Source organism: Sardina pilchardus, chromosome 6 (assembly GCF_963854185.1).
Source record: "Sardina pilchardus chromosome 6, fSarPil1.1, whole genome shotgun sequence".
Classification (NCBI taxonomy): Eukaryota; Metazoa; Chordata; class Actinopteri; order Clupeiformes; family Clupeidae; genus Sardina; species Sardina pilchardus.
This window is the reverse complement of record NC_084999.1, coordinates 34,340,664-34,353,487: the sequence shown is the minus strand read 5'-3', so window position 1 is coordinate 34,353,487 and position 12,824 is coordinate 34,340,664. Positions and strand designations below refer to the sequence as shown.

Here is a 12,824-nt window from a genome sequence, read left to right as displayed (position 1 = left end):
GAATATAAAATCATCATTTGACAATTGATCTTAATGCCTTAATTAAAAAAAGGAGTAAAAATCAATCATTAGCCTGTTTGATGCTCATTGAGCTCAATGCAAATCAAACAGGCTAATAGGCCTACTGGAAAAAGCACCATGTCAATCTATAGCTATGGTGAAGGGTATGTGATGATGTAGGGCTATTTTAATTCCAAAGGCCAAGGGAACTTTATCATGGATGCATACAGTTAGTAATATCCTAGATCCATGAAATAGCTGGCCTTTAAAAATAAAAACATATTAAAAATCCTCCTGCTCCTATGGGAATTTAACATAGGGGTCAAATACTTCCTTCCCCCTAGCATTTAAGGAAGAACATTTATTTATTATTTATTTACATTCTTCAATCACAAAGAAAACTGGTGTCCTTAGCGGTTTACTCTTTTTTTTTATTAAGGCATTAAGATCAATTGTCAAATGATGATTTTATATCCCTCTTTTTAGGCAACTTTAGTATGGTAGCCTATCAAATACGTGTTCTCCCCATTGTATATATATATATATATATATATATATATATATTATATATAATTATTATTTTTATTAATAAAAAAATGCACAACTGTCTGAATCACACTGAATAGACTGTTGCCTTAAAATGAAAATGCCATGGTACATATTATGGAATATATCGATTTTCTTCTATGAGCAAATATTGTTAGGCCACTTTGCAGTTCTTTCAAATTGTTGTTTTGATAGGTTTAGCCTAAACGAAATCATCTCTTTTATCAGCTAGCTAGCTAGCTAGTGTGTTGTGTCATGGCATCCAGTGTCAGTGAATTACCTTTCTTTTGGAAAAAACGAGTGACATTTTTTCTCCCTCTTAGCTCTCTGCTTCTGCTTGCGTTTGTGATATCCAGACTTCATAATTTACTTGGCAACTTCTAAAATGCACGCACCTATGCAGACTGCAAATTGGGGGGTAGGATAGCCTGCTGCTCATAGTTCGAATTACATGGGGGTGGGGGGTAAAAACGACATGACATGATTTTCAACAAGCTAGACGTCTGCTAGCAAGATACATTTACCCAGCAGCAGCAAAACTTATTTAGCCTACTGGAGGAATTTACCTAGCGTTTTGTCACTCAATGTTGACACTGCTGAAGTCATTTTCTATCTCCGTTCTAGCGCCACGGTGGTTGAAAATGGTACAGTCCACAATAGGGGTGTTTGAAATCGCTTTAGATTATGTTCTTACAGTGAAAATAGTAGTTGGCTGGGGGGGACCTAAGATGTTTGCTCTTTGATATATATATACCTGAGATGCAACAATAAACTTAACTTGAACTTGAACTATTAAAATATTATTGATAGCCCTCAAAGGGCCCCCTGTCAGTGCTGGGCCCTTAGAATCGTCCTAACCTTTCCCCCCCTGGCGGCGCCCCTGATTTACACAAGACAAATGGCCGATCTAACAGCAGAATACAGTATGCAGCATGTCATTGGAGTTATCAAGAGGGCACCCTCATTCATCGATGTTTCGTTAAGTTAGGCCCACGACACCTCATGAAGGCTTAACAGTGAAACCAGCATCCTGGAGACACTCCCCTCCATGCTGCCACCATAATACCACATTGAAATATCCAATATCCAAGATACTCTTAACCAAACTTGGCATGGTCTAGGTTGGTTAGGTTGGTCCGTCCCGTTGATGCGGACTGAACCATAACCCTAACAACCATCATCAACCAAGGCACAGTCCGTCACAAACACAAAACAAATGAGGCAGTAACTTTGTGTTAATCTACTACGGTAGTTCTAGCAATGCAATCGCAGGTTAGTTTATCAACTGTCAACAAGTGGCTGTGCACAATAGCTTTGCTGAAACAGTGACAGATCACAAAGTTCTTTTTCTCTTTATTTCTCTTTTTTCTCTTAATGTTGGAATATTAGGAGGACATGTGGCTTGTAGGAAATGGATTCATAACTTACATTGCTGAATGTAGGTCAATTCTGCAGATGAATCCAAACTAATGTTATCAAAGTACTGTTTTCCTTTGCATGAAGCAACCAAAGACTGAGGGGCACTTTACACAAAAACGCTCAAGGGTGAAAAACGCAAAACATTTTACCGGGTGCCCATTTATATGGTAACAGCATTTTGGGGGGTTGAAAATACAAAAAAAAGTGAGACCACCCTCCAGAGTGGGAATCTTAAAAACACTCTACTCTCGCGTCACCGTGTAAAGGATGAAAAACGCAAAACTGTGTTTCTCGTCACACAGAAATTACGTGACAAGCATGCGACAACACCGGAGAACATCGACATATCAATCCCTGCGGAGCGTCAACTTTCCCTAGGCGCTGTCATTTACATTCAAGAGTCTTTTCATTAATTAGTTGTTTTGTTTACTGTATTTAGTGAACAGGTAGAAAAGAAGCAGAAAGATTATACGCAGGCACTTGGTCTTGGTAGTGATGCCACCTAGCCATCTGGCATGTCTACTGCATCAATAAAAATGGAATGTCACCCACTTTTGCGTTTCCATTTGCATGCAGATTTCACCCAAAAATGCTTGTCTAAATGCGGAATTAAAAGTGCGAACGAAACGCCACTTTTGCGTTTTTGGTTCAGATAGTTTCATGTAAAGCTAGCCTGAGCTGTATTTCACAAATGTCCCTTTCTGGCCACCATTGTTTTAAAATGGCACACATAAAGTTGACCCACACTCATGTATATTCAAATGAGGATTTCTAAGCCAATAGGTATGCTTTGAATTGGTGGTGGTGGTAATTAAACATGAATGAGGCCATATTTATGAGTGGGAAATGTTGATTTTCTTAACAAACAACTGAAAATGTTACACAGTGTACTGTACCTTTAAGAAATGTATTTAGGCCAAAAAATGATATGCAAATCATTTTTTTCTGACCAACACTCTCAAATTACTATATCTTGGAGTGAACATTTGTGACATAGGACTCATTTCGTTGTGACATGCCCCATGTGAAGAGTGTTCATGTTCCAGAATAGAATGGAAAATATTTGGGGAATATTAGGAATAACAATTCTTTATGAACAAACATTACTCCTGGTGCAAAAATCTCCCACAAAAAAAACCCCAATGAAGCAGACTTACCTAGATTTTTGATGAACTGAGCCATACTATATTCTTGTTTGGCACTTGTGATGATTACCTTGGGACTGACTTCTTGAATCACTGGATTAAAACATGACATAGTGGATTTTCTGTAAATTCCAGTATGATTGCACTCTACAACAATAGCAAATTCAACACCTGGATCTCATACCTTTACTCAATATCTGCAGGTTGTTATCAGCAGCATCAGGCATGTAGTGCAGAACGTAGTCTCTGCTGTCATAAAAACTCAGCCCTACTTGTTCTTTCTGTGAGAGAACACTAAGATAGACCTGTCATCAAGAATAGACAAAAGGTAAGAGGACAAAAATGAGGAAGGAGAAGTGAATATATTTAGAGGAACAATGTATCTTACACCAGAAGATTCTTCTTCATCCTCATCTCCCTGAAGACTTGTTGCTTGAGGAGTTATGACTCTTTCTTCAGCTCCAGTTGCTCCGGCCATATTGCCCTGTCTTACAGCCAAAGATTGACATATTAACAATGACATCAGTGATCTACCAGTATGGCCTATGCCAATATTTGGGGAGAAGGGTGTTCAATGGCAGATATTGTCAGAGATAGATATTTTCTGGCAAAAGTATGCGGATTGGAACCACAAACAGTAAATTAAATGGCCAGAGCCACTCTATAGGAAAGAGAGGTGAAGTGAATTTGAACCAGTTACCTCCTGGGCACTGTTTCTAGAGCAAAGCCTCATGGACGGGTTGGTGACTTTGACCTTTAGGGTTAAAACACCTGGATGTCACAATGGAGACTGATTTCAAGCTGTATTATATCTATCAGAGTCTCTGGTAGGCAAATGTTTGGAAAGAGTACCACCTGTCAGTGAAAAAAGCGGGGTTTTGTTGGATTGGCACTATGTCGGACTAATCACCTGATGCCCAATACCAGGTAAAGTCACCAAACTGTCCAAATTTGTCTAATTCTATTAAAAAAGAGTAAGGAAATCATTGGGCCAAAACAGAAATCACCCATAAACTGCAAAGAGAGCCAGTGACGAGTAACTAGTTGAATGTTGTGTAGTTTTTCAACAGTTCTGTGAAGTGTAGGAATTGTACACCTTAACATAATAGAAGTAACGTTAGTCCTTTTGAGTAAAATGAGAGATATTCTCGAGTATTTAGTTAGTGTGAAGAAGTAGTCTCCCAGCACTGAAAATTAAATGTTACCTCATTCCCGAATTAACTCAGGAATGAACCTGAGGATAGCTCGTAGAGACGGCTCTGTTACAAGCTAGCGTTAGCAAACGCAGCTGACCAACTCAGTAGAAATTATACATCGTTTACACATTAACACTACTCCAATTAACACACACACACACACACACACAAACACATTTGTTATCCATAATTAGGCACAATTTAGCATAACTGTCTCAAATCAGCTACATTAACAAAGTTAATGTAAGTAAAGTTGAAGTAAATATTAACATTCCCTCGAAGCAAATATTAAGCAAATATTAACGTTAGCTACTACCTCGAATTAATCTAACATTACACACGTTGCTCCAGCAAGTAATTTTAATATTGCTCGAGCAACATTACAGATAAAAACAATTCTGAACTGTCAACTTTGTGATCTCCCGCCTAATGTTATGCTAGCTCCCATCCCACCCTATTACGATAACGTTAGCATTAACTTGGTGTTGAGCGAATGCGATGCCTTGTTGATGAAAGATACCTTATTTTCAAAAGGTGTCAGTGTCATTTTTTTCAGTGAAGTCACCAGATCATGCCCACTTACCAGTCTAACCTCCTTCTTCCCTCTTTGACCTATTCAAATGCTTTGAATGCTGCCATCATAGTGCCCTGATAATGTCATCGATGGCTTTGAGTGAACCCTGCCTGAACTTCCGGCGAATAGCCATCATGTTCCTGTCGAACGTTGCAATAACTGAACAAGATATTTGCACACATAGCTTGAAAGAAACGCACACTTTTCTGTCCCGACACTTTGCAGATCTGTTACACTTTGAAAAACACCTAGGCCTATTTGTTGCAATTTTTTGTATAAGTAAAACAATATGTTAATTATACAACCACATGTGTTTGAGCCATCACAGTGAGAGTATTTATTTGTAAATTGATTTTATAGGATTCCAGGCACCACAAAAGTGCCCATCCCAACCCTCAAGTATACAGATTGAGGGCCAAATTCTGAGGCTAAAAACATGTTTTTGAAATAGTTATGTATGCATTATTGCAGTTAAATTAGCACATTAAGTAGGCTACATAGGCAAATATGTAAATACAAAATATCAAATTAATATAATTATTTTTATTAAAATGCATCTGTCCCAAGGATTCATGTCACTGGTGTTACTGCACTGTTAAAAAAAATCCTGTAAAATTACAGTACAGTACAGGCAGCACGGTTGCCAGAACTTTACTGTATATTAAATGAGCAATACTGTACTGTAATGTAGTTTACAGTAGTGTACAGTAATTATAAGACAATACAGTACTTTACTGTTATTATTTTATTTTCAAATTTGACCTATTCCTCAGTTGCATTTAATATTTATTTCATTAATTAATTTATTATATATATATTTTTTTAATTTAGACTTAAGCATGTAAGTGATTACAACATGCATGAATCAAGAAACACATCACAATCTTACATAAAATATATTTATTAATTCTTCAGCAACTCATATTATTGCATTTAACATGTAATTAAAAAAACATCACTGCTGTCACAAGAGGTAGAGAACACCATCCCTCTATGGCTCTGGCTGCCACACACACACACACACACACACACTTCTCACAAAGTTGGGAGCTTGGAATTGTCCAAAATCTCTTGGTTAATGCTAAAGCATTCAAAGTTCCTTTCACTGGAACTAAGGGACCAAGCCCAGCTCGGGGATGGCCCCTTCCTGTTCCAACATGACAGTGCACCAGTGCACAAAGCAAGGTCCATAAAGGCATGGATAACAGAGTTTGGTCTGGATGAACTTGACTGGCCTGCACAGGGTCCTAACCTCAACTCAATAGAACACCTTTGGGATGAATTAGAGCGGATCCTGAGAGCCAGTCGCCTCGTCCAACATCAGTGTGTGACCTCCAAAATGCGCTTCTGAAAGAATGGTCAAAAAATCCCATGAACATACTTAAATCTTGTGATAAGTCTTCCCAAAACAGTTGAAGCTGTTATTGCTGCAAAGAGTGAACCAATGTCATCATAAACCCTATGGATTAAGGATGGGATGTGACTGAAGTTCATATGTGAGTCAAGACAGGTGTATTTCAAAGGAATTAAATGGATTTAACTGTACATACAAATCAAGAAGAAAAATATACATACCAAGCATAATGATTCTGGGTGTGTCTGGAAGACTCTCTTCCCCCTCGATGTCTGCCAGTGACCTATGTAAAACAAACAAACAAACAAAAAACACTTTCAGTGGTGTACATTTCAGTGAAAACTTTGGTAACACTCCATTTGAAAGTGTCAACATAAGTGTGATATGAGCCTGTCATCAGGACATAACAAGTATCATGAACATTTATGGCTACTGTCATTAAGTGCCATTCAATTTTTGTAATGTATGCACCTCAAACAGTGTCAACTTTACATTACAAAAAAAACACCCATTGACAACAGTCATTCATTTTGATGATAAATATCATGTCATGTCTATGACAGGCTCATGTCAATCTTATGTAGACACCTTCAAATAAAACATTACCAAGCATGTTACTCAGCAGAGCAGTACAATTCATCAGTAATATGAGTTTGTAATGAAATACTATTACTAAACCAAAATGAATAGATGTGTGATAAGCAGAATGCTTGATAAGATGATAGATGTGTTTGTAACAACAATACTTACATCAGCCAGAATGAACAGAGAATCCGTCGAAGGATGTTAACAGTAGTTTAGGATGGACATACTTGTATGCCTGTGCTCCTCGGATCAGTTGTCCGCTCCGCTCACTGTAAAAAAAAAAAAAAAAGACAAAACCATACTATTAGCAACTCTTGAAGACTTTCCTTAATTATTTCCAGCTAGCAAATAAATGTTGGGCTACTTCAAACAAAATCACATGTATCGCTATGATATAAAAACGGCGAATTATGCCTGACAACTAAGCTACAGGGTCAAACATGAACAGATTTGACGTGCTAAAATAATGTTAGCCTGAGTATCGTCGTTTTCAATCGTTATTCTAGACCACGTAATTACTGTATTCTAAGTGTAAATAACACCAGATACCGATATTTTTATACCTCTAAAATTTAATTCATACACACACACACACACACACACACACTGGTAATCTGTCTAGCCAAGCAGACTTTTGGGGAGGCTAGCTGCTAGTCTAACCGAGTAGATGAATCGTCGTTCCCTATGACGAGCGTATCGTTCATTCACACAGATGTCGACATTTTCTATTTCCAAATGAATACACGTTAAAATGAATGCTTACAGAATACAAGATACGCTCAAGTTAAACGAACACCCTGTAGTTATTTAATATGTAGTAAGCTCCCGCCTATATAGCTGTGGTTACATGCTAGCACTAGCTATCTAGAACACATAAGCACCCATTAAACTTATCTTCTACTTAAGAAAAGATTTGCATGAACTAGAACGTAAACTTGCACAATACGTGGTAAAGCTTGATGTATGTGAAAACCAAACTCACCAAACTGCAATAACTCGGAGTAAATTCATAACTTCGCCAGTCCAGTCTTCAACACAACAGAGACGTAACGTCGGTTGGCAAAACTTTAGCGAGCGAGGTGGCAGTAGTGGCTGTTAAATACAGCAAGGTGGCAACAAAGTTACAATAAAGTTACAGCAAAGAAATGTTGATCAGGCTCGGTTACAGTAAGCACAAATATTACCCAAAATGCAATATTAACTACAGCACTGTACTGTAATGATATGAAGTGGTATCATACTGTTGAATTTTATTGTAGGCTACTGTACTGTAAAACCTACAGCCATTTTTAACAGTGTGCTCAACAAAATACCCAGGGGGCAAACCCCCCCTTTTTTAGGGAAATCAGACATGGGCTGCTGTAAGGTTGTCATACAAAAATAAAATCTAGGGTGTCCCAGGATCACAACCTGGGTGGCCAACCCGGTCAATAAGCTGCTCTTTGTGTGTTATCACCCTCTTTATGCCCCATTATAAGTCTATGGACGAATATATTATAGGGTAAAAATGTTAACAAATAGATATTCCCACAAAAAAAATCTCAGATGATTATTTACATTAAGGCAATACTTTTTTGTCCAAGCCTATCGATATGCCCATCCCTCGCCACCCATTTGTGGCATAGCCTATGATCCTGTCACACTGATCACTGTTGAACCACCATCATAGTTTAACTTGATATAGAAATTAGTATAAAATTAAAATGAATGAAGATGTGTAAAGGAAAAAAAAAAAAAAAAAGTAGTCTTTGATCACAACTTTGACAATGCGGTGCACAGCTACTCCAGTCTTGAGTGCAGCATACATGTTCCATGTGAAAGCTGTTGCCAGCAGTATAGTAACTGTGCAGTTGTAAGCTTCCCTCCCGGCGCTTAAAGGTGGGGTAGGAGATGTTTGGAGCATGCTCTCTGGAGCATTTTTTAACGTATTGCTTGAAATACTCTTCACAGCCCCATTGCAACCAATTAATTCAAAGTTTTTACACAAAAATGAAAAGTTTTAGTGGCCTCTAGAACAAACGATCCAGGAAAAACACTATCCAATCATACTGAACGGACTGTTAATGATTGGCTTCTGATGCATCTATCAAACTGCAATCTGCTCCTCCTTCTCACTCGTGAACAAGCATGGCACGTTCCTGTACTCTGGAGGCGTGACTTCGGGGGAAGTCTGAAGAAAGGGGTTGGGACTTTTGACCTGTGTATTTTCAAAATGCAGCTTTGCTGGAATCGTTTTCCAGGATATTCTACCCATACCTTTAATGAAATGCCACAGACTACCCATGGATTTTAGCTGCTAGTGCTGCAAGTACGCTGATAACCTACAAGCTAGAAACTGTGCGGGGCTAATGTCTCAGTCAACATAACAGGTTCTATAATTTGTGTTTTGTTTTTGTGGTTTGCCCATCCAAGTATTTTTGGCAACTCGGGTGTAATTAATCTCACATCAAACATTAAAAAACGGCCTTGTGCAAAGGTGCATAAAGGAATGTGTGGCCATAATTTACACAACCCCATTAAACACTTCAGCCTCTCTTCCTAGTAACACAAAGGAACATCACTAATGTTATTATGGCTGAATGGAAACAGTCTGTTGTTAGGCTTGATGCTGTGAAGGTTTATAAAGTAGGCTATCAAAGGGGAGGGGCAGGTATGCACCATGTTGGAGCCATTTGGAGTAGAATGGTTCATATGGGTGTTTTATTCTGTCTGCACCACTGAAAACAATGAAACGTGAAATAGACTATACAGTAAAATATTTACTTTGGAGAAAAACACAAAGTATCATTGGCATCACACCCTTACTTTTCTCTGGGACTGTGACAGCCCAGAGGATAGTCCAGATCACAAGATACCACATCACCTGACAGTACTCTCAGCCTCCTCACGTCTTCTATTAACAAATTCAATCACAGGCCTCTTCACTCTGCTGCTTTTGGAGAAGTGTCAAAAGTCAGTTCTCTGGTCTTTTTTAGTGTGCACAAACATGTATGGACAGTTCAGCTCTATGTGAAACTGTTTTAATAAATTGCATCAAATAACAAGAAAAGGCTCAAGCTTCAGGAGAGCAGGGCTGGGTGAAGGAGTATGTAAGTTTCTCATACAGTATACCCATTGAAATTCATTTTCCTACTGCTGGAATGAAAATTAAGTTACACATCTTAGGGTGGGGACATGAGGATCATCACCGATTGGACTAAGAAAGCACACATCAGGACTTTGATACAAGAAGAGCAAACAGACTAATAACAGCACAGCTGAACATCACTGTCTTTGGCTCTAGCCAAGCTTTGGGATTTCAAATAACTGGAACTGGAAAACATCTACATTACAAGGATTTGTGTTTAGCTTTTCTATTGTTAACATTCTACAACAAAGTAACCACAGAGAGACGAGAGAAAGAAGAGATTATGTCTCGCCCTCTGTACCTCCTCATTCTACTTTCTCTGCTTCCAGTTGTGGGTAAGTGAGGTCAGATAGATAAATGGAGTAACAGAAACAGGAGTCAGTGTGTGTACTTTTGTTGTGTAACTATCTTTTAATACCTCAAGTGTTGTATTGTGATGAAAAGCACAGATTTTTTTTTGTATTGCCTATCACTTTTGCAGTACCTCTGTTTTGCTACACATGTGTGTTTCCTGCCATTTCCCCGCTCAACTGCATCCGGTACCCTCAGAAGTGTCCCCCAGCCCACCAGTGTCTGTCAAGCAGAGCTGTAGGACAGCGAGGTAAACACACTTTGCCCACATGCATGCATCCTCCATCAGTATAGGCCTACTGGTTTGGAACACAAGACCACTTAAACTGACAACTGGAGAAAAAAGTTGTCCTAATTAATGCATTGAAAATCCACTCGGAACAATCACACAAATTGACATCATGACAATTTTGCAATGTCAGTTCTAATTAAAAAAAAAAAAGAAATATGCAGAATTATCGAGGAGGACTTCTGAATTTGTCATTGCTGTGGACATACTGTATATTGTCCTCACAGTTAGGGCTGCAAAATACTATATTCATGTTATCCTCCTTGCCTGTGCCACTTGTAATTGGTGAGTGTGCATAGTGCAAGAAGCACAGAACCTCTGATTGTTGAGTTTCACAGATAATCAGGAGTGCTGTGCTTCTCATAGGCATGCTCACCAATGAGAAGCGGCACAACTTAGAAACATTTAGAATATTGAACTGAATCAACTAATTGACATTATTGACATTAATCACAAATCACAATATCTGCAAAAAAAAAAAAATTACAATAAGATATTCCCCAAATTGTGCAGCCATACTCACAGTACGTAGCATCAACAGACTAAAACTTGGCAAACACATCATTGGCAGTGATTGTATTCTATGATAAAGCCCATGGAGATAGACTGAATATTACAGGTTTCACAGAAATATAAACATATAGACAGTGTTGTTAGTATGAAATAAGTTAGTTGAGGTTACTGGAGATGCAGTCCTTCAGATCCTCAAAAGAATCAGATTTACTGGGCCTCATAACATTAGGCAATATGCAGTATTTACTGTGAAATGTGCTGTGTGTATTGAAGATCCGCAAGAAACATGTTTGTTTGTATTGCACTTTTTCTTTGCAAAACAGGAGACATCAAGGTTGTACTGTATGAGAAGAGCTGCATCCTCTCAGCATTATGTGGTCTTACGGGAGAGAAATATGCTATGGGTCTGAACTTCACCTTCACAAATGAATGCTGTGATACTCACCTGTGTAATGCAGCCCCAGCCACCAGCAGAGGGCCCCTCTGGGCAGGCACAGTGCTCTCTCTTCTCATGCTCCTACAGTGATCCCTGTTCACCTCAAGGTCAAGTCACTGTTACAAATATGATAATGCTGTATGGTCTACTTGTATTTCTTGGAACTCGGTGTTGATTTGTAGGGGTGTTCAGACAGAAAATAAATGTAATGTAGTACTCCCATTTGTACAGTTATACAGTTGTCTGAGATAACATAAAAGAATCATGTAACATTACATCTACAGTATGTTTCAGAACCTGGGTCTTGCACGATGCACCTTCTGCTGGAAGGTGGAGAGGGTCTTGGTGGGGGGGTGAGGACTTTTTCCAGTATAGTCATGCCATTTATCAGTCAAACGTTTGGAATGTCCTAAATCAATTGAGATTCATTGTGAAGATCATGATTATTCATAGTTCTGTTTATAATTGTGGTTTAATGTTTTCTACTGGCCATATTCTTCAAATCTGTGCAGTTACACACTTCTGACTATGCACATTCTGCCCTTGACTTGACTTAAGTCTGTCAATTCAAGGCCAGTTAAGCACTGCACAGCAACCCTAAAATGTAGGCATTTTATATGTAAACTTCCCTTATGTAAATGATCCTACTGACTTTGTTAAGCACCTCTGAGGGTTGTTTGAAGTTAAGTTTGCAATCCAAGAAATGACACTACTGATTCTGCTAATATAGCTAATCTGCCACTGGATTTATTATGGTTATACCTAACTTGTATACTATGACTTTGTGAGGCTGTAGGCCTGGCCTATGCTAAAATAAACCACTGAAATCACAGACTTCATCTTTTTGGTCTTTCTGTGAGTGTTTATTATTTTAACATCAGTGAAACAGTAGGTCATGCATGAACATTTAAAGTTCATAGACACTATGATTAACTTAGATACACTGCCCCCAACCTGCTGAGTTTGGCTTGTATGAAACCATTTATACACAGCAGCTTATACAATTGTGTATAAAATAAAGACACTATGTTGAGGGCAGAGGACTTGTTATTTTGGGTTGTAATGGCCAACAGAGTGCATTTAAATTTGCCTTTGCATATCTATCTGACAACCCCTCCATTAAATGTGCTAGCCAGCAGAAAAACAGCCAGGCAGCTACAGCGCAATACAAACACTGTGCTAGTCACAACCACATGAATGAAGAGTTAAATAAATATGTACGTTAAGGGAAGAGGATGGCATCGCCTTCTACAAACAAACATGACTGCCTATGACCGCTGATACAGAAG

The 12,824-nt window shown here is 38.5% G+C and overlaps 2 protein-coding genes and 1 long non-coding RNA gene across 6 annotated transcripts in view; 1 reads left to right on the top strand and 2 right to left on the bottom strand.

The window, feature by feature from the left end:
- Window positions 1–5,002, bottom strand: part of msh5 (mutS homolog 5) — a 137,449-nt gene extending 132,447 nt beyond the window's left edge. For 2 of the 4 annotated variants that reach the window (XM_062539650.1, XM_062539652.1), the window contains exons 1-4: window positions 4,890–4,983; window positions 3,499–3,598; window positions 3,295–3,415; window positions 3,123–3,203 (exon numbers count right to left, since the gene is read on the bottom strand). In XM_062539650.1, the coding sequence (XP_062395634.1) occupies window positions 3,123–3,203; window positions 3,295–3,415; window positions 3,499–3,588 (292 nt within the window). In that variant the 5' untranslated portion in view covers window positions 3,589–3,598; window positions 4,890–4,983. Of the gene's footprint in view, window positions 1–3,122; window positions 3,204–3,294; window positions 3,416–3,498; window positions 3,599–4,889 lie in introns of all 4 variants that reach the window. The other 2 variants (XM_062539648.1, XM_062539649.1) reach the window with 2 other exon arrangements.
- Window positions 5,003–5,971: 969 nt separating this feature from the next.
- On the bottom strand, window positions 5,972–7,089 carry LOC134082212 (uncharacterized). Its single transcript, XR_009939600.1, has 3 exons — window positions 6,985–7,089; window positions 6,456–6,517; window positions 5,972–6,227 (listed from the first exon to the last, which is right to left on the bottom strand). It is a non-coding gene; the product is annotated as an uncharacterized LOC134082212 (long non-coding RNA).
- A 3,050-nt stretch (window positions 7,090–10,139) lies between these two features.
- Window positions 10,140–11,627, top strand: LOC134082233 (protein Bouncer-like). The gene is made up of 3 exons (XM_062537882.1): window positions 10,140–10,281; window positions 10,428–10,547; window positions 11,423–11,627. The coding sequence occupies exons 1-3, from the start codon at window positions 10,230–10,232 to the stop codon at window positions 11,623–11,625; spliced, it is 375 nt and encodes a 124-aa protein (XP_062393866.1). The 5' UTR covers window positions 10,140–10,229; the 3' UTR covers window positions 11,626–11,627.
- The last annotated feature ends 1,197 nt before the right edge of the window (window positions 11,628–12,824 follow it).

Bases quoted from the DNA above. Each gene is read 5' to 3' on its own strand.
- LOC134082233 (XM_062537882.1), top strand. From the start codon at position 10,230: ATGTCTCGCCCTCTGTACCTCCTCATTCTACTTTCTCTGCTTCCAGTT. The intron at 10,282-10,427 runs GTAAGTGAGGTC...TCACTTTTGCAG, and splicing joins TTCTCTGCTTCCAGTTGTGG to TACCTCTGTTTTGCTACACA. The intron at 10,548-11,422 runs GTAAACACACTT...TTTGCAAAACAG, and splicing joins CAGAGCTGTAGGACAGCGAG to GAGACATCAAGGTTGTACTG.